Source organism: Ipomoea nil, unplaced genomic scaffold, assembly GCF_001879475.1.
Source record: "Ipomoea nil cultivar Tokyo-kokei standard unplaced genomic scaffold, Asagao_1.1 scaffold0805, whole genome shotgun sequence".
Lineage (NCBI taxonomy): Eukaryota > Viridiplantae > Streptophyta > Magnoliopsida > Solanales > Convolvulaceae > Ipomoea > Ipomoea nil.
In genome coordinates, this window is record NW_017617233.1 from 155,454 (window position 1) to 182,614 (window position 27,161).

At 33.8% G+C, this 27,161-nt stretch overlaps 4 protein-coding genes across 4 annotated transcripts; 2 read left to right on the forward strand and 2 right to left on the reverse strand.

The window, feature by feature from the left end:
- Positions 1-570: 570 nt before the first annotated feature.
- On the forward strand, positions 571-2,686 carry LOC109177891 (protein NEN4-like). Its single transcript, XM_019327374.1, has 6 exons — positions 571-1,225; positions 1,329-1,375; positions 1,457-1,520; positions 1,854-1,940; positions 2,029-2,178; positions 2,292-2,686. The coding sequence occupies exons 1-6, from the start codon at positions 779-781 to the stop codon at positions 2,382-2,384; spliced, it is 888 nt and encodes a 295-aa protein (XP_019182919.1). The 5' UTR covers positions 571-778; the 3' UTR covers positions 2,385-2,686.
- A 258-nt stretch (positions 2,687-2,944) lies between these two features.
- On the reverse strand, positions 2,945-3,654 carry LOC109177892 (chaperone protein dnaJ 20, chloroplastic-like). The gene has a single exon (XM_019327375.1). The coding sequence runs from the start codon at positions 3,611-3,613 to the stop codon at positions 3,095-3,097; it is 519 nt and encodes a 172-aa protein (XP_019182920.1). The 5' UTR covers positions 3,614-3,654; the 3' UTR covers positions 2,945-3,094.
- A 13,379-nt stretch (positions 3,655-17,033) lies between these two features.
- On the forward strand, positions 17,034-20,331 carry LOC109177890 (inositol-3-phosphate synthase). The gene is made up of 9 exons (XM_019327373.1): positions 17,034-17,359; positions 17,472-17,540; positions 17,635-17,770; positions 18,031-18,278; positions 18,400-18,742; positions 19,016-19,192; positions 19,276-19,464; positions 19,542-19,604; positions 19,933-20,331. Exons 1-9 carry the CDS (start codon positions 17,172-17,174, stop codon positions 20,050-20,052), a joined length of 1,533 nt encoding a protein of 510 aa, XP_019182918.1. The 5' UTR covers positions 17,034-17,171; the 3' UTR covers positions 20,053-20,331.
- Positions 20,332-23,227: 2,896 nt separating this feature from the next.
- On the reverse strand, positions 23,228-24,055 carry LOC109177822. Its single transcript, XM_019327294.1, has 2 exons — positions 23,680-24,055; positions 23,228-23,393 (listed from the first exon to the last, which is right to left on the reverse strand). Exons 1-2 carry the CDS (start codon positions 23,982-23,984, stop codon positions 23,264-23,266), a joined length of 435 nt encoding a protein of 144 aa, XP_019182839.1. The 5' UTR covers positions 23,985-24,055; the 3' UTR covers positions 23,228-23,263.
- Positions 24,056-27,161: the final 3,106 nt, after the last annotated feature.

Here is a 27,161-nt window from a genome sequence, read left to right on the forward strand (position 1 = left end):
TCAAATGTGTCATTGGATGAAGCTTACCTTGTAACTCTAATCGGTAAAAAAGACCACAAAAAGATAAACCAACATAAACTATAACTGCATGGGAGGTCATTCGTTCGATCAGATCACCTCCCACTTAGGGGAGCAACCAGATACCATTGGATCACAAAGTCCTTGGTACAATATTGCTACATTGTAACATAGTCCGTAGTACTAAAAAAACATAAATGCTCAGACCTAATAAATAACTTAAATTGTTCATAATTGACTCAAATAAAAAAGTTAATTAGAAAAAATTGAAAAAAAAAAAAAAAGAAAGTGAAATAAAATGAATGAAAGAAATTAGAAAAAAGGAAGAAAAAAAAAGTGGGCCCATGGTTGACTGGTCAAGAAAAGGATTAGCGTGTAGATGATTGCCATGTGAGCATGCGTGCCCCACGTTGGTGGTAACCGTATTAACTAACTTATACAAAAGAGAAAGTTTTAACATTGCTTGGGAACTGGAAACACCCAACATCTGTTGGGAACCAAAATGGGTTTCATCAACAACATCAAAGTAGTCGAAAAGGATATCATCAACAAGAAGCTAAGTACAACTTTGTCTAAACACCCAAACTACTCCTAACTTGAATCACAAGAAAAATCTATCTCCCTAGCTAATCCATGGCATTGGCGCCACAAGAATATTCAATTCCTCTCTATATATAGCAAGCAAGCCAACCGTCATTTAATTTCCAGTTGTATACGACAACCTTAACCTTTGTATCCATTGGCAGATCAGAAAGCAGAAATGGAGGGAAACGGCGGCGGCGAAAGAGCATCCCAGATTGTGTTTTTCGATTTGGAAACCACAGTGCCAAACAAGACAGGACAAAGATTCCAGGTACTAGAATTCGGGGCGATGGTCATCTGTCCGCGGAGGCTGGCGGAGCTGGAGAGCTTCTGCACGCTGATTCGGCCCGGCGACCTGTCCGCCGTGTCGGAGAGGTCAGGGCGGCCGGAGGGAATAACACGGGGAGCAGTGTCGGAGGCGCCGCCGTTTGAGGAAGTTGCAGACAGAATATTCAGCATTATGGATGGGAGAATCTGGGCGGGACATAACATCCAAAGATTTGATTGTATTCGCATTAAGGAAGCCTTTGCTAAGATCGGCCGCCCTGCACCGGCCCCGGTTGCAACCATTGATTCTTTGGGAGTTTTGACACACAAGTTTGGAAGAAGAGCTGGAAACATGAAGGTACATTATATTAATGGCCGCAATCATCTGTTTCTTCTTCTTCTTCTTCATTTCATTCATTTCAATGGTAATAATGATACAATTCTTCATCTTTTCTCTTCAGATGGCAACTTTAGCAGAATACTTTGGACTTGGGCAGCAGAAACACAGGTTAATTAGATACATAAAAATGCAGCATTTCTTGACAAGAAATAAATAAAGGCTGAAATATTTTGTTATGAATACCTGCAGAAGCTTAGATGATGTTCGCATGAATTTGGAGGTGTTGAAGCATTGTGCAACCGTACTATTTTTGGTAACCAACCAACCTAATCTTGCTATTTTTTCTTTTTGAATGATGAAGAAAACTCGTAGATAGATACTACATGAGGGTGTGCATTGGGCAAATTTCGCTCAGCTATCTTAATAAGCAAAAAATCATAAATTAGTCCAGGTTACCCATAATTGACACGTTCAAACTAAGAAAACCAATAGACCACTCTGGCTGAGATTCAAACTAGTAACCTTGTGGTTAAACAACAGACTAACTTGGCTGAGATTATTGCCCCACCTTATTTTGCTATTTTGGTTTCATATATGCAACCGTACAACGTTGTACAGTTCTTAGATTGATCTCATTCATGTGTAGGAAGAAAGCCTTCCAGATTTATTGAATGGAAAATGGCAGCAGGGATCTACACAGATGATGATGACAACAAGAAGCCGAAGTGTAATGGTAACAAAACATTATTACTACTTCTTTCTAGTTTAATTATGCCATGCATAGTTTGATGATATTAATGAATTTGAAGCATATATATCAGGAAAGATTCCCGAGTTCATCATTGAACGAAAGGTGGCAGAAGTCTTCATCATCGTCAATCACAACAAGAAGCAGAAAATCTCCACCAACAGTCACTTCTCTGGGAGGATACCAAAGAGCTGTTCCTTATGCAAGGGAAAGCCTGGGAAGGGTAAGCTTATCCCTTCATCTATAGAGATTTCTGTCCACAAAACCCCCGATTTTCGACCATTTTAGCATTTATAAGCTGATGATTAATGTTATCTGGAATGATCAAATCTGCAGATGAGTGCAGGAGTAAGAAACCTGTGGTGCAAAGCACACAAGACCAGACCTTTCAACACCTTGCTCAAACATTCTCATTCTTTGCTCCGATGATCAATCAATCAATCAAACATTAATTACAACCTGCGGGCAGATCGAACTGAAGCATCATGCATGCAATGTCACATATATGCTGCAAAATTTTGGATTCTAATTCAACTTAGGATCACAAATTCCAACTGTAGTTGTGTCCTGACATGCATGCATCACCTTCATTAATTATTAGTCATTAGATTAGTGATTAATTATTCTTTCATTTTCTTGTAACTGTAATTGCATGTCTCAGCAGTTACCATTCATTGTATGTTAATTGAATTCTTAGGATTGTATATATATTCATTGTAATTGTAAATATTTAAAAAAAAAAAAAAAAAAAAAAGATTTCATCCCTTTTAGAATGTTCTTTTATTAGCTCACTTTTTTTCCCTTATGAGGGGATTAAGAATCTTGACAATAATTCCAACCAAGTTGTTCAGACAGTTAATTTGGTAACCACAGAATTTGAAGTTCGAGTCTGACTCCGTGTTTACTGGTCCTTTTGAACTGGTCATTATGAACTGAATAACCTAAATTGATTTACTTTTTGTGGTCTTTTGCCCGTCACAAACAGGCTGGGAGCATACCTTCCAATGAATATAATATATAATAGAGAAAGAATGAAATAATTGAATGAAAAAGCGCTAACAAATACATAGTGCACCTTCTAATGAATAATAGAGAAAGAATGAAATAATTGAAAGAAAATGGGTTAGTGAAATCTTGATCTAGTAGCTGTTCCTATTCTCCATTCTCCGGCGAGATCTTGCTTTCAATCCACTAAGCTGTCTTTCCCACACCTCCCTAGCAAAAACAGATCTCCGCCTGTTCTCCATGCACGGCGGCGGCCGCGACCGCCTCACTGCAAACTCATCACCGTCGAAAGAGGTGATCAGCCCTAATTCATGATCATAAATTTCACGCGAAACCGGATCCGATAGAGTCTCGTACGCCTCTCTTAGTTGGACGAATCGCCGCGTAGATTCCTCCTTGTCGGAGTGGTGGCAGACGTCCGGGTGCCACTGAAGAGCCATGCATCTGTAAGCTCTCTTTATCTCCTCAACCCCAGCATTCTCGGACCGCAACGAAAGAACCTCGTAAAAGTTGTCTTTCATGGCATTAATCTTAGTATGACGACAAGCCAATATGATCTTCACCTGACGACCATCTCTCCGGCTGAGAAACCTCGGAATAACACTTGGTTTCTTCATCCTTGTACTATTACTCAGCTGCAAGGAAATCTCCATTCTTCTCGATTTGAATGAAGTTTTTTGTTTTCATTACATAGAGGAAAGAACATTGGTATTTATATACAAAAATGTAAGATATTATTAAATTAAAATTGTTAATTTATTTGCACGAACGCGGTTTGACAATCAAGTATATATCTATATTATGTTTGACAATCAAGTATATATCTATATTATATATTATATATTATTATACATGTGTGTGTATATGCATGTAGGAAAGCTCCATAAATGTTTAATTATTTCATTCACAAAAATTTAATTTGTGATCATTTTAAGAAAATTAAATTTCTTCTAGTTAAATAAATTATCTTGTTGCAATGTTTCTTCATCGGTGTAATATTTTGATGAAGACATTTATGTGTTCTTGTATAGTGTCCTTAATGAAGATTTGATGGATATTCTCTAATTGCGGAGAGTCTCTATTGAGTGTAGTTAGAGATAGAGGATCATTTTTCCTCTTTTGGGATTGTCTCCCCCCACCAAAAAATATAATTAGTGTTAAATGTGTGCCGAGGAAATTGTTAAATATATTTTTTTATTTTTAAGGAAAATATAATTAGGTATTCCAACTAAAAAATGTATTTAGAACTTTTGAATTTTAAATGTTGTGAAATTTAAGGATATAAATTCTCAATTTCACTCATTAGATTCTAATGTCGATACAAAATGATAAGTATAAATGTATAATTAGATCTACTACTGATTTGGTAATTATTTATTAAATTTTAATAGAAGAATATCTCTCAATGGATCATACTATCAGTATCTTCTTGTCAAGATTGGAACCAACTTGTATGGAATTAAAAATTCAAATCTTTAACTACACTTTTTTTAAGGTATAAGGTGTACATAGTTGACGAAAATTTTAACTCTTTTATCTTTTGGTCATTTATTCAAATTTTATTAATAACAAATTTTCTTTTTATTTTTTTATTTTTTTATTTTTTTGGGAGATGAAGAAAACATGTTGTTAATATTCGAGAATATATATTGGGTAAATTCAGCTTACGTGTAATAGTGAGCAAACCACATTAGATAGATAAATCGTCAAATTCATGACTTTTAAGTACGTGAACTATACTCTACCCACTTGGTCACCACTTCTGGGACATTTATAAATAAAAATTTTTGTGAAGCACTCCATCGATTGTACATGGGGACATTTGGAGTTTTTTTCCTAAAATATATGAAGGTTCACGGGCACGTTTGGTCGCTATTATATCGAATGTAGTTTTGGCAAAGAACAGTAATAATTGTCTTAATATGTAGTCGTTTGATTTTGGAATTTAGTTCCTGAAGTTTCTTCGTACGTGTGTGTCTTCTATTATCCAGTGTCACAGCCTATATACAAATAGATCAATCCCCATCAAGTTGGTTGGACAATTAGCGAGTAATTACAAAAGCCCAAGTTTTAACTAGGATCATAAGTTTTGAACAAAGACTTTAAAGAGTTAATTGAAACATGGCGCAAGTATTTAGCGTACTGATAAGTTGAGATCAGTCAAGTTGGTTGAAAAGTTGACATCAGACCAATTAATGGCTTCACCCTAAGGGGTCGTTTGATTCACGGAATGTCAGATTACCTTAGGGAATGTTAGATTGCTGGGAATGTTAGATTACTGGGAATGTCAGATTCCTGTGTTTGGTTAAAATTGAGGTATGTAATATAATCATGTTTAGTTTAGGGTTATCTTTCATACACACTATAATATCCTTAACATATTTTCATATATTTTAAAATTAAAATAAATAAATAAGATAAAGGTATCATATATAATTACATGATTTTAAAATATTAACTAAAATCTTGAACTTGAGAAACAAAATTATTTTATATATTAACATAACATAATAAAAATAAAAATATATATAATTACAAAAATAATTTTATATATATATATATATATATATATATATATATATATATATATATATATATAACTAATATAACCAATGTTATCTTACACTACCTAAGATTTTGAAGGGAATCACATTCCCTTCAAAATCCTATGTGGAGGGAATGTGACATTCCTTGGGAATGTTAGATTCCCTAAGATAATATGAACCAAACACCGGAATGTGAGCTTTGAAATGTCACATTCCCTTGATTATGTTATATAACCTGAACCAAACGCCCCCTAATTAATTAATTAGGGACTGATTATGAAAAAATGGCAGTGTGAAGGAGTGTTTGTTTCGATAAGTACAAATATGAAATAGTTCCAAAGTGATGAAAGGTTTTCTTATTCAGGCCGGCTTCTTCTTAGTCACGTTCAAACCAAACCTTACCTTCTCCGAATAATGTTGAATCTTTCAAACAATCGATCAGACACAGTCAAAAGTTACAACTAACGTACGCAAGTTGAAATGTTATTCTCGTTACCAAATCATACACGCGTTCTGGACTATATATAATAATGATTTCACTATATATACAAAGTGAAGATTTTTTTTTTTCCTAATGTTTAATGATAAGATATTTTCCATGCAGTAGCCTATAAAAATGTCAATCTTAATTCGATATTCTCATGAATAATGTTTTTCAATTAAGTTTGTTAAATTGTTGATTTAGTAATTACAAGATTACAAGCAACTTTAACTTTCAGCGGAAGCGGTTTATTGACTTTCTCAATTTGTGCGGATCAATTATGACAACTTAGATTCGTTTACTTCCTTGTGGTCCTTTATCAATTAGGATCATAATACAGAATTTAATTACTCAGTGCATAGATTCAGCTAATAACTACAAAGTTATAATTCATTGCTTTACAGAGTTTATTTTTATATTTCCTACAAAAGGACGAATCTGTTGATCCATCTTTAACGTAACGACGTAAAGTCTTATGCCTCTTTAGCGTTAACTTTTGTTACAAATGAAATAAAAGGTGGTCGGACGCATCACGCACGTGGACACCCAGGATTATTTTATTAGAAAACCATAATGTAAACATAGAAATTAACCCACCAATAATGGCTGAAACGGCAGGCAGGCATGCACGGTATGATAGATAACTTTTCGTACTAATTTGACCTTGGGGAAATGGTGATCATTTTTATAATGTATAATACAATACAAGATACAAGAACCTTGTAGTTCAATGGTACCATGTTGCTTTCCTATGTGGAAGGTGATAAATTTGAACCTTAGTGAAGATGAATTCTTGTGTTCACCATGCGCTTGGTTAGCACATTTCAATGGTTAAATTTACCGCAGATTCTTAATAATCAGAAACTAATTGTGATAATCTTATGTTCAGGGACGGTGATATTAACTCAAAATTTTGTCACATGTCCTGTCAACGACGAAGGAGTAATAATCACATTGCAAAGCTTATGGATGGCAATGGAGTTTGGTGTGAAGAGGGTACTGACCTTGATAATCTTATGTTGGATTATTTTAACCACTTGTTTACTTCTTCCCAGGGTAATATGGAACCAGTTCTGAATTGCATCTCTACCAGAATCACCGAGGCTAATAATGCAGATCTTCTAAGAAGGGCTAGTGCGGACGAGGTCAAAAGGGTAGTATTTGGAATGCATCCTGATAAATCTCCGGGCCCCGACGGTTTCAACCCGGGTTTCTACCAGGCTTATTGGGATATTCTTGGCCCAGATATTGTTAGATTATGCAATGAGTTCCTTCGCTCAGGGCAACTGCCAAGAGGTCTTAACTCTACCCAGCTTGTTCTAATCCCGAAGAAGGCCAAGCCAGTGTCCATGGGGGACTTGAGACCTATTTCCCTCTGCAACGTAGTGTATAAAATATTTGCTAAGGTCCTGGCCAACATATTGAAACCTCTCATGAATAGTCTTGTCTCAGAGAATCAAAGCGCTTTCATTCCTGGGCGCCTAATCACGGATAACATTATGATTGCCTTCGAAGCACAACATTACTTGAAGAACAAGAGGCAAGGGGCTGATGGCTATGTTGCTTTAAAACTCGACATGAGCAAAGCATACGACCGCGTTGAGTGGGGGATGTTGAGGGCTATGCTACTGAAACTTGGTTTCTGCCACAGGTGGGTGATGCTAATTATGGAATGTGTATGTTCAGTGGAGTATGTCATCCAGAGGGAAGGAAGAGAGTTAGGCCCTATCATTCCTGAACGTGGGCTTAGACAAGGAGATCCCTTATCTCCCTATTTGTTTATCCTATTGGGGGAAGGTCTAAGTGCTCTTATCAGGGAGCAGGAATCGCTGGGAAACTTTCATGGTGTCAGAATTGCTCGTAACGCTCCCAGGATATCTCACCTTCTCTTCGCCGACGATAGCTATGTTTTTTTCAAGGCAAACCAGAGTCAAAGTATCATTTGCAAACACATTCTCGACACGTACTCTACTGCCACTGGTCAGTTGGTAAATTATGAAAAGTCCTCTCTGAACTTTAGCAGAAATGTGGATGTAACAATAAGGGGGGTTGTTGGTTCTATTCTGGGGGTGAGATTGGAGGGAAATGCTGGGAATTATTTAGGTTTACCTTCTCTAGTTGGGAGGAATAAAAGGGATATTTTGGGGTTTGTTAAGGGAAAAATTGTGGCTAGAATGAATTCTTGGAATCATAAGTTCCTTTCAAGGGCGGGGAGGGAGGTTCTTTTGAAGAGTGTTATTCAAGCTATACCCTCTTTTGCCATGAATTTGTTCTTGCTTCCTCAAGGGTTGGTGAGCGAAATAGAGAGATCCATGAATGGTTTTTGGTGGGGAAAGAGTAGTGAGCAGGGCAGGGGTCTGAGATGGATGGCATGGGATAAACTCTGTGTTCCAAAAAAATGGGGGGGGAATGGGCTTTCGTAGGATTAGAGATTTTAATCTTGCCATGCTCTCAAAACAAGCTTGGAGGCTGATTGACCAACCTGAGTCTCTAGCTGCAAAAATCATGAAAGCTAAGTATTACCCGGATTCCCTTTTCGTTGATGCTGTAAAGGGTGGTAATCCATCTTTTGTTTGGTCTAGCCTGTTAGAAACAAGGAATATCATCAAGTGTAACACCCGCTGGAGAATTGGAAATGGGAGTCTTGTCCGTGTTTGGCACGACAAATGGTTGCCTGATGCCGTCAATCCCATGGTCACCACCCCACCATATCCCTTCCTTCATGATGCTACTGTGAATTCACTGCTAAATCCCCAGGAGTCGGCTTGGGACGTGGAGGTGATTAGAGACATCTTCAACTATAGGGATGCTCAACTCATCCTTAGCATTCCCATTGCGCATGGTACTAGGGAGGACAAGATGATCTGGGCAAAGGACGAGAAAGGGAGTTTTACGGTTAAGAGCTGCTACAATTCCATCTCACACGATCTCACACATGTTCCTAGTTCAAAGTGGACTGAGGTGTGGAAAGCTCATCTCCCTCCCAAAGCAAAATCTTTTATATGGCAAGTCTGCTCCGGCTGCCTCCCAACGGCTGACAAGCTACGACAAAGGAAAATAGATTGCAACCCTCTGTGCCCTTTATGTTTTGAAGCCGAGGAATCAGCATTCCATCTTCTAGCTCACTGCAGGTTCGCGACTCAATGCTGGAATCTCTTCCAGACTCTGCCGGACAAAAATCAATTCCAAAATTGCTCGGAATGGATCGCACAGGCCTTTTGCACTCTTCAACGTTCACAGGTTTGCCTTTTTGTTATCATCTGCTGGAATATCTGGCGTGCTAGAAATGAGAAAGTGTGGAAGAATATCTCTACGCCAGCCAGGACCGTCATGGAGAACTCTAAAGTTTACTGGAGGGACTGGACAACTTGTGTTGAGGAAAGCAATAGGAATCTCGGGCAGAACTGCATCATCACAAGATGGACTGCTCCTAGTCAGGGGTGGTACAAGCTGAACGTGGATGCCGCTTTGGACGTAAACTCCGGTAAGATGGGACTTGGATGGGTGCTGCGCAATCACCATGGCACCTTCTTATCTGCAGTCTGCAATCCCTGGACTGGAACTTACTCTCCCAGGGAAGCTGAAGCTTTAGCAATTAGGGAAGCTCTAAGCTGGTTCAAGCAACAGAATCTCGACTTTCTGCATGTTGAGACGGACTCTCTTCTGGTGGTTCAAGGCCTATCATCTCCCGCGTCTATCACTTCTTTTGACCTTCTGTTAGCTGATGTTAAAGATTCGTTGAGCAGTATTGCTCATAGTTGTATCTCTTTTGCTAAACGTTCTGCGAACCAGACTGCCCATCTCCTTACGAGGGAGTCCGTTTCTATGTCTGAACGTAAGGAGTGGTTTTCCACCCCTCCTCCCTTCATTTGTAATGCTCTTTCCTTTGATTTAATATAAGTTGCTCTTTGGTTTTCAAAAAAAAAAAAAAAAAAGAAACTAATTGTAGTAGATTTTGAATATTAAATTCAATCAACCATGTCTTTGCAATCTTTTAGAGGCCCATAAAGCTACTACTAGGCCCAATATATTCATGTGGCAATTTATATCATAGATGAGGGTCCACATAGCATTGTAGACCCTGAATCGAAATGACAATGTTTTGGTCTTTAGATTTTAACTAATTTTGTAGTTTTTATTGTTTTTTATGTTGTGCGTCTACACAGCTACTAATCTATTTTAAGTATAGAATTTCTTAACGCAAGACACATACCCATGTTATATATTTACTTATTTTCAAATCTGATTTAGGTACAGAATTTCACAACACAAGACACATAAATTCATAACATAAGATCAGACATACAATATGTTGTGTGTTACACAGCTACTAATTTGTTTCAGGTACATGATTTTATGACACAAAACACAAAAACTCACGACACAAACCATATGCACATTGATTTATAGTATATATATATATATATATATATATATATATATATATATATATATATATATATATATATATATATAACCAAAAAACGAATCTGTAATGTGAATTGGACAACCGAACAATCACCGTCAAAATTAAATAATCATGGATAAAAAAAACAACTTCGTATAAGTCCAGAGTCCACAATGCATCGTGGAGCATGGTTCACGGTATAAGGATTGATTGATGTATTAATTGTTAATTTGTGTGTATATATGTATGTATTTATATATTGAGAGTTCACAAGAGAACAAGGCCTTAAATAAAGAAAAATGGTCTAATGTTACTATGTTTGTTATTATAGATATTTTAAACTTTTAAAAGTTAAAAGTGGACTGAACAATAGTACGAAGTACACCAAATAATATTACAATATGTATCCAATGATATAAAAGTGTAATCGCCTGAAGTTTACTTTTACATATAATCGGATATACTTTTAGAATTGTAGATATTGAACGCATTTATACATATCATCAGATACACTTTGTAGTTTTACTCAATGCATTTTGCAATTATGTGCGCTACACTTTTAGTGGTAAAAGCTTTATCATATTTATCAAATTGCAATTGTGCATGTTTTCCCCTATTTAGAGGCATTAATATTTTATTTTAAAACATTTTTTTCAGTAGCTATTTTTTTTTTACATATTTATTTTTTTATAAATTTAAATTTAAATAAGTAATTAAAAACATGTTAAATGTTCTTATGAATATTTGTATAGTACTATTAAATAAATAGATAATTGAAATTTATAAATAATTTTATGGTTTTATTTTAATTTATTTATATTAATGCATATAATTAATTTTCAGGTTCTACTGGATTATAGTTAAGATGTAGTGTTTAGAATGGTCTGGACCTCAATGATATCACGTGGTAGGTCCAGTTTTGGTAAAATTTTCTCGGAACATACTAGAAATACTCACACCAAATAATACCCTATAAATTACTTGATGTATGATATGACTCATACCAAAAATGGATAATTATTATATTAAAAGAATAACCAAGAAGTGCACGAGAACAATCGGAAGTTAGACAAATATTTGGTTCCGTAATTACAATGTTTCAAGTTCAACTTTTTATGAGAATTGTTTATTTATTTTATTGGTTTGAGTCAGTCCGTTATAAGTAATTAATCGATATTAGTTTAATTACCTCAACTCTTTATAGTCATTTGTCGGCTAGGGACATGCACAAGATATACTTCATCTAGCTAGAGTGCATATTCGGGTTATCAAAGCAATTAATACCTAAGCTATTTTATTTCCTTGTGATCCGTTATTGACTAGGATCATAAGGCGATCAAGTTTCACTCAGAATGCATGCACATTTAAATATGAATTATAGACTTTCTCGTAAATCAAAGTAACAATTATATTATGTAGAGATTGATTATGAATTTAGGGTTGACAAAAATTATCCAACTTGGTGGAGTATTATAATGATAATGGTGGGCAAAAGAGTGCATTAAGAGCATCTCCAAGGGAGCTGCATATCAGCAAAAAATTACGTCTATCTCGATATTTTTCTAATTTTTCGATCTCCAACGTGCAGCACCAAAACGGCATAAGGCCAATTATTTTGACGTTGATGAACAGCGCGGCAAATGTAGGATTGAGAGGAAAAAATTCATTTTGTCCTTGCTTCTTTTTATAATTTCAAATGTATCCTCGATTTATTTTATATGTAATTTTTTATTTTGTTAAATACTTATATTTAAACTTTGTATTATTAAAAATAAATTATACAATTTTAAAGATCTCATTGAGACGATCAAAACAAGACTAATATTGAATATATATTAATTAAAATTTCAAATGCATTGATTGCGCATTATATTTGTATGTGGGAATGATATAGTAATTCTGATAATTAAATATACTAGATGTTTTATGCTATATTATTATTTTGGAATAAACTAAATTTTTAAAAATATTATAAAATTCGATTTTTTAAATAATTAATGTTATAAAAAATTAATGTTAATAAAAATTATTATTTACATCACAAGTTATATTTTATATTAAACTAATTAAGTTCGAACTAAATTATATTAAACTAATTAAATCTGAAATAATAATTGAGAACTCAAATTATTTTAGTGTAGAAATTTAGTGTTTTGGTGTAAATAAGTTGGAGATGAATAAATTTTCAAAAAAAAAAAAGTTGGAGATGAATAAAATTCGGTGTGAGAATATTCCTTCTAATGTGACGTTTGATAAAAAAATTAATATAAGAACAATAATTCAGCATCAAGTTGGCCCAGAAAAGCACAAACATATCACAATCATCCTCGTTACATCATGCGATAAAGCAAAAAACAGAACACAACCGTAAAAGGTAAGATGCAGCATGTGCAACCATTACCATGACAAGAATGAAAAATAGATCACTCATTCACAACACCCCCCCCCCCCCCCCCCCCCCAACAACAACAACCAACATATAGTAGTAGCGTAAATGGTAGAATTTTCTGGAAATCCTTCATTTCCCTTCACATGTTCCAACTGTACACAATCACATGCATGCATGAGTGAGAAACTGTGAGAATGTTCATGATTTTATCGTGACAAATTTGGTGGGTAAGTCGATAGAATATGATTCATGTATCAAAATTTTACGAGTTAAATTTTTGTTAATATATATTCTCACTGTTAGCTTAAATTTATATTTCAATTCAATCAGTTTTGATTCGCATGTGTGCCTATTTAGGATAAAGTGAATGGTTCACTTTAATTTGGAATGATGACCACCTCTAATTATCCACCCCAAATTGTTGTGTGAGTATATATTCTCAATATTAAAATTGAAATATTAAGTAATACAACCTCAACCCCCACCCCACCACCACCACCACACATATATATAAGGTCCGGTTCAAGTAAGAACCACTATTCGGCTGTGAACTGTACTTCAATGCACCGTTGAGTTGTGAGATTAACGACCGAAATCCTATGAGTAATGCATCCGGTATAGTTGTACAGTGGTGCACTAGTGCAGTGATTTGGTGCAGTGGTGTAGTGATGTATATTTACCATGTCAAAATCATTATAAACCACAAGATATATATATCGAGCAAGATCAATGGTGCACAATGGTATACAGGTTCACATGTTAACAAAGGTTCTCATTTGAATATATATATATATATATATATATATATATATATATATATATATAATATAATATAATATAAAGAGGTGTCCATTCATTCAGTGGTAAGTAGAGGCTGAGATTTAATTCTGCAGTTACCAAAAAAAAAAAAAGCATTTGAACTCAATACAACCTTAAACAGCCATAGGATTCTTCAATTCATACGCATGTTCAGTGTTGATCTGAAACCTTTCATGTGATCCCCCCCCCCCCCCCCACCCCCCACCCCACCCCCACCACACCTCACTTTTCCATTCTGCAATCCTTTCAAGCACCATTTCTCACCAGGCCAAAACCCTTCCTTTTATAAACCATTGCAATATATTTTTTTTTTTTTTACAACAAATAATTAAATAAAAGTAGCCATTTTTTCTTATAAAAATTATAAGAAAAAAATTGCTAATTGCTAATAATAATTTTAATAAAAAGCTGGTTTTAAAATATGATATAATATATACCATAATATATATATTAAAAATCAATTATTTATGAAGAAATTATTTAAATTGATGTACTTGCATGCAGGGTAGCATCTTCTAGTGGCCACACACTAATGTAGTGGTTGGCGATGCATTGTCGTTTTCTGGTCGTTTTTACTTTGGTATTCGAAACGATTCTGAGTGGCATTTTGGGAAGGTTAATTCTCAAATTTGGAAATCTTTTTTTTTTTAATTGATGGCATGCATGCAACTACTGCTTTTGCATTAGATTAGATTTCTCCATATCTACCTTCAATTTTTTATATTTTTTTAATATAATGTACAAGCAAGTTGATCCGAGCAGTGGAGTTAACATAATCGAATTGACCAAACAATTAATTTAATAATTACAAAATTCTAAACTCAATTCTTTATAAAAATTATTTATTGATCTTTTTAATTTCATCAAGTCAACTATATACAACATATATGACCAATTCTTGAACCTTCCCAATCTCTTATATTGACACTACTGGAAATTCTGAAATTTCCGACCACCTGAAAATGATCTTAAATCAAGTTGAAAGCTTGGTTTCCGACCACTTTTGGTATCCGGAAAAACCTTTGCTGCTATTTCCGACCACTTTTTGCTTTCAATTTGATTTAAGATCACTTTCAGGTGGTCGGAAATTCCATAATTTCCAGTAGTGTGAGAATCATGGGGTTGGTTTTCCGTTGTAAAAGGCATCACATCAGTACCCTCTCAGTATAGCCATGAGGTCCCCCTCCAATAGAATTATTTCTTTTTTTTCTATATATATATATATATTAAAAAAAAAAACAAAAAAAAACATCAGCCTTTAGTCCTTTACTATCTTCAAAGATATATCACTGTGTGAACAATCAAGTTGGTCAGATTGTTGAATTGGTAATCACAACATTCTGAGTTTCACTTATCGTGGTAATGGTTTATTGATTTTTTTGGTTTAAACCAATAAATTATGGATAACTTAGACTAGTTTACCCTATCAGCTAATTAGAGTGAGAAGTGAAAATTTACTCAGTGTACATAATTAGATAGTAACTGTCAATTTTTCCGTTACTCAAAGGTTACATCATTACCTAACATGTATCACAATTGGCCACAACCAAAGGTTACATCATTATCTAACACGTATCACAATTGGCCCGATCGAATAGCTAGCCTATGAACCTGGACCACGTCAACCTTGTTAGCATATTTATGAGATGTATTTATACTCTATAATCTTATAAATGTTGTACTCTACTAGCTTAGCTTGAAATGGATGTGACGAATCTTTTTCATTTGATTTTAAAGGAAAAGTATGTCCTTCCAAAAAAAAAAAAAAAAAAAAAGTATGTGTGTATGGGCCTATGGGGGCAGTGCGTTTACCAGTGGGCAGGTCAGCAACTTATTTCATATGGGCAGGGCGCGCGTACTGCTTACTCTCCACACCAGAAACTTCACGACTTACACTTGTTGTTCTGTGACCATGACACCTGCGTGTTATGCATGCGAAGCCTTGGCCGCGTGACACTCGTGATCGCTGTCATCTTACTGCTTTAAAAGAAATAAAAAATAAAAAATTCTGCCACGTGGATAGCTCCACAGGTTCTAGCGCCTTCGCAGCCACACGCCCCAGTGAAAGGCCCACAAATTATTCTCACAAAAACTCGCCACGCGTCGGGCCCGTCCATATATCCAATAAGCCCATCAGTTTCATTGGTTCAGCCCAATCGTAGTCACCAGTGCTTTTATATTATATACTTCCATCACATTATTAAGATAAATAATTGATAAAAATTTATAAATTTTTAATATGTTAAAATTTTATTTTTAAATAATACACTAAAATGAATCTATAGTACATTAGAAATTAACTCAACAAAAAAAGCATATAGTACACTACAAATAAGTATTCAATATACTAAAAAAAATCCATCAAACAATTTTAAAAAAAATATATTTTCTAAAAATATTAGTCTAAGTTAAATTGTTTTGTTTATTAAAAAAAGGAAAAAAGAAAATGTTGATGTAGAAAACTAATAATTCATCTAAGCCATCAATTCAAGAAGACTAACAACTCCAAAACAAAGAGTAAAAATAGGGTAATAATTTGATAATTATTGCAAATTTTGAGTGTATTAAGTAATATTACAAAATTTACTCAATAATACGTTAAAGTGTAACAATCTTAATGCAGTTTTTGTATTTTTACATGGTACACTTTTAAAGTATATAGTTTGAGTGTACTTATACGTATAAACATATATACTTTGTAGTGTTGGACAATGCATTAAACCGCAATTTAATATTTTTTTATTAGAGCTCATAGAAAATGTAAAAATATTTATTTATTGATTAAATTTGACAAGACTGAGTAATATTGTTCTCTTTTTTTAGATATGTCGATATACAAATGAACTACTTTTGTTTTTGTCAAATATATGTGGTGTTTGGTAAATAGCTGTTAGCTGATTGAGTTAACAAATTTAACTAGTTGGTAACATTAGCTTATTGCATAAAAATGTTTAGTAAATTAGCGGTTAGATAGTTGATTACATGTAAAATGATTTTACAGATTTTTTAATTTTAACATTTTGAAGCAATAACCATATTAAATAAGTTAATTAATAAAACACTCATATTAATTGTTTAATCAAATCAAACAGCTAATAATTTCAAACTAACTATGTTATTAAACATGGCACCTTAAGAATATTAAAATATTCCCATAAACTTCTGATGAAAGACCTTCCATATCTCATCAACCTCTCATGAGTGCATCAATTTCCAAATAGTAATAGGTGAATCCATAGGATTTAGGTCTTAGGAGCCATGAATGCGAAACCTAGACGAGCAAAGCAACCATGTCTTCAAAAGAAATTTGCATGGCTAAGATTCGATTTCCTAAACAATGTGGACCACGACCACTTGCATCAAGCCAAGTGTTATTTCTCCCCCAAAATGGAGTCTATATATACGGATGAATCGCAGAACCAAATGGCTCACTAGTAGCAGAGCGAGTGACACCTGTTGTGTTCTCCTTTCGTGTTGGGTCTCGTCCTCATCTTTTCTTTTGAGAGGAGAATCGGTCACTCTTTTCAGAAATCTTTTCCCCCTTTTTTCCCCCATTGATTCCCCGAAAATGTTCATCGAGAGCTTTAAGGTTGAGAGCCCCAATGTCCAGTACGCTGACGGGGAGATTCACTCCGTCTACAGCTATGAAACCACTGAGCTTGTTCATGAGAACAGGAATGGCGCTTACCAGTGGGTTGTCAAGCCCAAGACTGTCAAATATGAATTCAAAACTGATACCCATGTCCCCAAACTTGGGTTTGTTCCCTTTTTTACCCGATTTAACCTTAAATCATGCGAAAGATTCCAACTTTAAGAAAAAAATTACAATTTTTTTTCTTGATTTGTTGTGTTGATGGTTTGATGGTAGGGTTATGCTGGTCGGTTGGGGAGGAAACAATGGGGCGACCCTGACTGGTGGTGTCATTGCTAACCGAGAGTGAGTTTTTCTTTGATTTTTGTGGTGTGAAACTATGTTTTCTTGATTTCTTTTTTTGGGTGGAATTTAAGGTTGTGGGTGATGAAATTTGCAGGGGGATTTCGTGGGCTACCAAGGATAAGGTGCAGCAAGCCAATTACTTTGGTTCCCTCACCCAAGCTTCTTCAATCAGAGTTGGGTCTTTCAATGGAGAAGAGATCTATGCCCCTTTCAAGAGCCTTCTCCCCATGGTATATTATATTATATATATAATACATCATATATGCCTTCTTTTTTTCTTCTTCTATTTTTGGTGTCTAGCCACTTGCATGGAGTAAATCTCACTTTGTGAGATCTAAATCAGCTTAGATTGTGACCACTCAAATAAAAAAGGCTCTATTAGGAGTGGAGTGAGGAATAATTTGACCAAGATTAAGGTTGCCTGTTTTTTTTTTTTTTTTTGGGTTTAATCTTAGGATGTTTATATTTATGAATTGGGTTGTGAAAACAGGTGAACCCAGATGATGTTGTGTTTGGGGGATGGGACATTAGCAGCATGAACCTTGCAGACGCCATGGCAAGAGCCAAGGTTTTTGATATTGATCTTCAAAAGCAGCTGAGGCCCTACATGGAGTCCATGGTCCCTCTCCCTGGAATCTTTGATCCAGATTTCATTGCTGCCAACCAAGGCTCACGTGCCAACAACGTGATCAAAGGAACCAAGAAACAACAAGTTGAACAGGTCATCAAGGACATCAAGTAAGCCACCATTAATTTGTCACTAATAATCACTTTTACTTTTATCTCAATCAGTGTCTACTGCTGTTGTGATGTAAAGTTAAAGTTAAAAGTTAAGAATGTTTGTATGGTGATATGGTAGGGAGTTTAAGGAGAAGAGCAAGGTAGACAAGGTTGTTGTCCTGTGGACTGCCAACACAGAGAGATACAGTAATGTGGTTGTTGGGCTTAATGATACTGTGGAAAACCTCTTGGCTGCTTTGGACAGAAATGAGGCTGAGATCTCTCCCTCTACCCTCTATGCCATAGCCTGTGTTATGGAGAATGTTCCTTTCATCAATGGCAGCCCACAGAACACTTTTGTCCCAGGGCTCATTGATTTGGCCATCAGGAGGAACAGTTTGATTGGTGGAGATGACTTCAAGAGTGGTCAGACCAAGATGAAATCAGTCCTGGTTGATTTCCTAGTTGGAGCTGGTATCAAGGTACACAAAAACCCTTCGATTTCGATTTGGGGCAACCCCTCTCAAGATGGTCAGGCTCTTGGCTCGGTGACCACAAAGAGGTTCCAAATTCGCTTATTGACCTTCTTGGTTTGAGTGGGTCAATTATGGGCAACCTAAGTTGATTTACCTCTTTGTGGTCTTTTGCTGACTGAGATTACAAAAACACTTCAATTTGGATGCAATAGATAAGAGATTCTAGTAAAAATGTAATCTTGAATTGGTATATGACTTTTTCATGATGTTTTGCAACAGCCAACATCCATTGTCAGCTACAACCATTTGGGCAACAATGATGGCATGAACCTATCTGCCCCTCAAACTTTCCGCTCCAAGGAGATCTCGAAAAGCAATGTTGTTGATGACATGGTGGCTAGCAATGGCATCCTCTATGAACCCGGTGAACATCCTGACCATGTTGTCGTGATCAAGGTAAAATCTTGACAGCTTGCCAATGTTGAATATCATCATATTATGTGATTAAGAGTTTCGGTTGGTTTTATGTTTGATTATAGTACGTGCCATACGTGGGAGACAGCAAGCGTGCAATGGATGAGTACACATCCGAGATTTTCATGGGCGGCAAGAGCACCATAGTTCTTCACAACACTTGTGAGGATTCACTCCTCGCAGCTCCCATCATCTTGGATTTGGTCCTCCTCGCTGAGCTCAGCACCCGCATCCAGCTCAAATCCGAGGAAGAGGTAATAATGTCCGATCCCCTTGCAGTAATTCTGCAGATTTACTGAACCAATTAACACGGGGCGAATATATTTTGCAGGCAAAGTTCCACTCTTTCCACCCCGTGGCTACGATTCTCAGTTACCTCACCAAAGCTCCTTTGGTAAGCCCAACACTCTTCTTGTTTGTCCTTAAGTGTTTCACACTTTCATAGTTAGATGCAAAACAACAAAAGGAATCGTTGGATAGAACTCATAGGAGAACATGTGATTCTGCACATGCAATTGGACAAGAACATGTGACTAAGACAAAAGTAGTATGCAACTACCCACAAAAACATTAAAGGGACTTTGGTCATGAGATTCATAAGACAACAATGAAACATCAATACATAAACAAAAACAAAAACATAAAGATTAGATCTTTTCATCTTCCTGAATAAAAAGATGCGTTCTGTCTCAACTAAAAGTTCAAACACGTTGCGAAAACAGGTACCACCAGGCACGCCAGTGGTGAATGCGCTGTCGAAGCAGCGTGCAATGCTGGAGAACATAATGAGGGCTTGTGTCGGGCTGGCGCCAGAGAACAACATGATCTTAGAGTACAAGTGAAAGTCTCTGAAAGTTGTGAAGTGTAGATAGGGAAGAATGAGAGTTTACTTCCCTTTGTTTTTAGTTTTGTCTACTCTTTTTCTTAGTAGAACAACCTTGTCATGTGTGTTCATGCTTTTAAGTGTACTATTCTGGGAGTCCAAGGCAGAGGTTTTCTGTCTTTAATCATATTCAGGCTCTCTGTTAGTTTGTGTAAACAATTGTTGCTTTAGCTCATTTTGAGAGCAGGCAACCCTTTTAATATTGGAAAATAGTACGGAGTAAATATATTTTTAAATAATTCTATGGCCAGTTGCTACTTTTACCTTTTTCTTTTTAAAATTTCTTGTATAAATATTTTTTGAGTTAATATCTGATTTGGTTGATCTTTATCACTTTGGTTCTCAACTTTCAAATTTGTTCAATTTCATTCTCAACTATATAAAATGTTAACCAAAATAGTTTTAATCATAACTATTTTGGTTTGGACAAACAAGTATATTGGATAAAAATTGCACAATTGATGATAAAATTGAATAAGTTTAAAAATTGGCGATAAAATTTTAATAATTGAGGAACTAAATCAGGTATTAACTCATATTTTTGCAGTGATGTTGGATATCAAATAAATTTTGATTAATTTAAAGTGGAATTTCGTCTATGTAATAAGGTTAGGGACAATCACTATATTTATGGACCAATTAAAATGAATCTACATCTTAAAAATAACATGTATCAATGGTTCATCTTACAATTTAGATTATAGTTTATGATATAATTTTTTTTATTTTTAATGACGTAGGGTATTTGAAATCACTATTCGAAGGTATGCATTGAATAAACTTACTCACAAACTACACACAAAAAAAATTAAATCACAATATGAAAATCTTGTACGAAACTCAATTAAAATAGTATTATCAACGATTAAACTCATAACCATCAGTTACAAGACTCGTGTTTTGTCCACTCATCTATTGCATACTTGACCCCTTTAGAGGATTGTGTTGAAAAAAGAATGGGCTCAAATAGAAGAATGAATAAAGTAGCTCAGTAATGTAAGGCCCATCAGAATGGGTTCAAAATCCGAAATGAACTCCAACAAAAAAAATAAAATAAAAAATTATTAAACAACACACAATTGGACAAGTTGAGCATAACTTTCTTATATTTTAGTATTAGATTAAGTAACAACTATCGGCCAAGAACCTTCAAAGTTACTCTATCATATGAGAGGTTCAATAGAGATATTATATTGTAACAGAGTCAGTAATACTTAAAAATAAAAAAAGAGTAACAACTATCTTAATTGAAAGTGTTACTGAATTTTAATAATATTTCGTAATTAAAATCTTGTACTTACCTATACTTGATAAAAATTCCTTTTGGAACTGAGAAAAGTTTAGAGTAAAAACTATTTAGAGTAAGGTTGTCTGATCTATTTGTATGGTGTCAGTCTAACAAAAAGGGTTACCTAGAAAAAAGTTATTTGGTACTTGATAAGGTTCGAAGTGAAGTACGTCATCTATAGCAAAAAAGGTTATTTGGTGCTGAGAAGAGTCTCGTGTGTGACCATCTAGAATGGTCCATCACGAACGTCAGCTTCTTTGTTATAATAATAATAATAATAATAATAATAATAATAATAATAATATTATTATTATTATTATTATTATTATTATTATTATTATTATTATTATTATTATTATTATTATAAATAAACCAAGTGGTTGTTAATTTTTAGTAGTAGGATAATGAGTGGCTTTAATGGTTATTCTAGGGGATGATTGAAGAAATTTCTAAAATATCATCCGACTATGATATTTTTTCAAATTGGTCTTATGATTTTTAATTGAAACTAAACTGATCCTCCAACTATTAAATTTTAAGCAAAACCGATCATCTGCTAGTTAGAAATATAGTTCATAATTGATTGATTGTAAGTATATATATTTAATGATCTATAGTCATACCTACCAGAATTTTATATGTTTGGATTTGTCTTCAAACATGAATTGGACACATTACATGAACCTTTTTTTTTTTAGAAAGAACCAAACATCAGGAAGACACCTTGAAAGCAACAGACAGCCAAACATGGCTGTTCTTTCAAACTATACATATATTAAACTACCCAATTATCCTAGTTCACTGATGTCATATGCTTCTTCATACATTAAATAATAATAATAATAATAATAATAATAATAATAATAATAATAATAATAATAATAATAGCCTAAAAAGAGTGACAAAGTGAGTGAAACCTAACTCTCGTAACAAAAAGTCACAAGTTCAAATTTTGTCAACATTATCTTGATCAAGTCTATTCAACGGGGTCGATCTGGATCTTTTATTATTATTATTATTATTATTATTATTATTATTATTATTATTATTATTATTGTACCACAAAATTCATTAACCATTGGTTTCTTTTCCAGGCCAGAAACATGTGCACTCAGTATTCCAGGGTACATTTCACTGGGATTTATAAAACATTTCAATTCGATATGATCTTGATGAAATTTAAGGATTATATTGTATGATGATTCGGCACAGCTAATGATTAAGACTGACTCTAATATTAACCAAAAGGGTAGAGGCATGTTTACTAAATTAATCATACCATGAATCTCGAAGAGATTCATTGTACGGAGTATAATTACTTATACCAAAGAACTTTACAAGTTAATTGCATAAATTGTATCAACAATTTATTTTCTTTGATTGATAGAAAAGGACGCAAACGCTAAATTGCTTATAGTTAATCAACTCAAACAAAAAAAATCAGTAAGCAAAAATCAAACTTGGTCGAACTTGGAGGTTGCTCTCAACAATTCAATATAACGGTCTTAATTGAGATGATCTTGACAAAATTATACTCCACCAAGTCAACAACCTCGTTCGGGGCTATAGCATATATATGGTCAATTTTATGTCTATATAATTTTTACATTTGATTTCTTTGGAAAAAGAGAAGCAAATAAAAGAGAGATCTGAGTACATTGTCTTTCGTATGTCTTTGAATTGGAAGCAAGCATAGCCCAAATATATACATATTCGTTACAACCATTATGTGCATGGTAGCATTAGCATAAACACACACAAATATATATATATATATATATATATATATATATATATATATATATATATATATATATATATATATATATATATCTTTAAACCTCTACGCACACACAACCGTTGTTCAAGCGACAGCCGCAGTCTAGTTCTTACCGAGGTGGTCGGATATTCCACCATTGTTTTCAATTTGCAAATTAGTACTTCTCTCTTTTCTCTCGTCTTGCTTCATTTTTTGCTCCCTACATTCTTGACTACAAAATGCGGTGTCACCCCTGCACCCACGCACATACAATAACATAACAATCAAATATTTGAGATAATAATTTTTTTTTTATCATTATATACTTTTACTAAAGATTCAGTACTCATATAAGAGAGTCATTATTGGAGGGTGTCTTATGGGTATACTCGTCAATGCGGAGGTAAATTGCACTAAAAAAAAATATTATATGACAGGCTTAATTGAGAGAGTGTACGTTAACAAAAATTGAACTTGTGTGCTTTTTAATTTGTTTAATTATTAGGGATTTAGGGAAGGGAGAAAGAGGAAAGATGTACCTATACATGAAGATGTCACGACAAGGTGCCAAGCGCCGGTTGCAAAGGCTACAAGTTGTCAAGAAACTAGGCGTCTCAATATGGTAACCATCGCCGGAAGTCATCGTCGTCGTCCTACCGCCGTAATATCTCGGCGAGACCATGGCCGCCATGGAGCGGTGGTCGTAGCCGTTGGGCACCGCCGTGGCTTGCCCTTCGACCGCCGGAGGCTGGCCATCTTCCATGCCGCTCCCCACATCGACGGTGATCCCCGTCATGCTCGTCGTCCTCCGGAAAGGTGGCCGACTTTGCTTTCCCAACATCATATATAATTATTATTATTGTGTTTTTAAGGTTACAAAAATGGAGTGTTGTGTTAATCAGATTCTTCGCCCTTTATATTTGCGCCACCTTGGACTTTAAGGCTTTGTTTGGTACATCCAGAAAGGGATAGGGAATCAAAATAGAATGAAATACACATATTACAAAACAATAATGCTTGGTAGGTCTAAATAATAATATTTTTTTAAAATAATACTTTTATTATTTGTGCTTTAATTTAATTAAAAAATTAGAGGTTTAATAATGATGATATAATATACCCGAATCAATTATTTTAATTCGGTCTCAAGACTTCACAATTTAATTTTGAAACCTCGTTTAAACAGGTTGGGTCAGTTCACAAGTAACAATCTACTTGAGAGGTACTTTTGACCTTAACTTTAAGGCCCGACTTGACAAGCGTGTATATATAATTAAAAATATTGTTAAAATGTCAAAAACATGTCATTGACTCATTGATGATCATAATAGTCACACTTCAATAATAAGGAGAATAGTAATATTACTTGGGAACTAATCTCCGAAAAAATAATTTAATTGTCACACGACAAAAGTCTTTACAAGAATTTTTTTATTTTTTCTTTTAACAAGTGAATTATATATCATCATATGATGCTTCACTTTTTTTTTTTTTTTAACAAGTGAATTAATATTGTAGAAGTTCTAATAATAATAATAAAGAGTTCAAAATAAAAACAGATGATGTCATAATTTTTTACACAACTGTGTCAATTATTGGGAAACATGCAGGGCCATTAAACCAAAGCTCTTTTCAATATAATATTACAAATAGAGAGAAAATTATTAAAATAAAAAGACTGACAAATAGTAATACTTAATGATTGATTAGGCCTTATGTATATTATATATTAAACTTGTGTATTTAATGATCTAACCTGAAAATTGCTTATTGGTCTTTTCGAATTGAATTGATCATTTATAAATAATTATCTAAGTTAGTTTACTTATACTTCTTTGTTGGATAGAGGCATAAAATTACAAGCTAAGAGTATGCTTCACCCCATGTACACGTTGAATATCATTATTTATCGTATTAATATGAATATAACGTACATAATGAACATTTTACCACTAGCTCATTGTGGTCAACTTTGACCAATTAAATGAACATACCCTCATTATTTAAGTAGTAATTAACTTAATATTTCGGTTCACTATTATATTTTGGAACTAATTATATATATTGTTGACTTGAAAACAATTAATCAAGCAAGATTCTTGTCAACTACAAAGATTGTCATTGTACGTTGCAAATCTCTTGGAAGATTGTTTAAGATAACATTGTTGACTATATATGATAAGCTAAGGTTTATGATTGATAATATTGTTTATGATTGTTACAAAATCAAGCAAGAATCCTTTTCATTAAAGTAACGTACGTAGTTTAATACATAATTTTCATACTGTTTTTAATGCTATGTGCTTTGTATACAAGAGATAATAACTAAAATGATCCATCGAAAGTAAACTACACTAGAAATATTAGATCTTGTGTGAGAAGTTCGATCAAGAAAATGTTGATAAAAATAATCAAACTTGTGACATTTCAGATAGAAGAATGATTCTCTATCTACTCGACCATAATTTTACTTAGCTTGATAGCATGACGTGTTATATGTCACAATTATTTTATATTTACTATCAGTCATGATAATAGATTAACCCACCACGATTTAATTATGTAAAATATGTTAGATGATAAAAGATTTAGTAAACATATCTTGCTTAATGTTTTTTTAATGTAATAATATACCCATATATAATATAAAATATAAATACATGGTAGATTGATAGTTGTGTGACATTTCAAACCATTTGATCAATAATTTGAGTTTTATATGGATACGTCTCATATGAAGTATACTAATTATTTATATTTTATTCTCCTTTATTTAATTAGTATAGTATTAGTATTAATGATATTATAGTTTTTTGCTATTAATTTTATAGCTATTTAAAAATTATCGAATTTTCGTGTAGTACCTATTAACATAAATGTCGATTAATACCCGATGTAATTATAACATAATTTACGTGTAATGTTCATCGTTATAATAAGTGACAAAGTGTATATGCTACAATCATATTAATATATCTAATTATACCAAATACTATTCACACAAGTGTCAATAATATAGCGAGCTAAAACATCTATATATATATGTGTGTGTATGATTATTTCAGTACAGTTCCACATCATTAAAATTCTCAACTTATAGGAATTGGAAACGATGCATATCTAATAATTGATGTTCCCTACCAACTTAGCCCATAAGCATGATATTTTGGACTTATTAACAGCTATATTGATTACTTTTCAAACATAGATCATTACAAAATTATTATTGTGCTAGCTAATATAAAGCTTATATAGCAATATATATGCCTCCTTCTATAACGGAAACAAGTTGAGTATTTTAGTTACATCAATTATGTTTTTAAAAAAATGTATAAAAAAAATAACTTGCGGCAAAAATATATTCCTATTTTGTTCTAGGTTCTTTTTGGGGGGAGGAACTCTTTATCGTTACACTTCTTTTAGGATCATGCTACATGGATAATAAATTTTCACTGTCTAACGTGACAACATAAAGAAAAATAGTTTAATTTATCACGCCAAATGGAAGAAAATTTGATAAAAAATTTTGGTAACGATAACATTAATCCTTTTTTAATTATTGAAATTCAATTAATAAATATTGACTGAAGTTATTTATAATGTTAAATTTGAAGTTAATATATATTTAAAAATTACATTAAAAATATTATTAAATATAAAAATATAAGCAAAGAATACATGTAAAATGGGACATATGAATTAAAAGAAAACAAGATAAACTACCTAAAATGCAATAATGTCAACCCAATACTATTAGCTATGAGAATAGGTTGAGTTAATACTATCTGGGTCCTCCAAGTATAGTAATTTTGCTACGGTTAGTCTTAAATTTTTAAATTGATTAATCATATTCCTTTCGTTTTCAAATTATTACCATTCATGATCCAAGTTAACCCCCCATGGTCCTTCAACTATCAAATTTTAACCACTCATAATCATTCCAAGAAGACTATGACTGGTTAATTTTTGAAAGTCGAAGGACCATAGGTGGATAATTTGGACCACAGACGGTAACAATTTG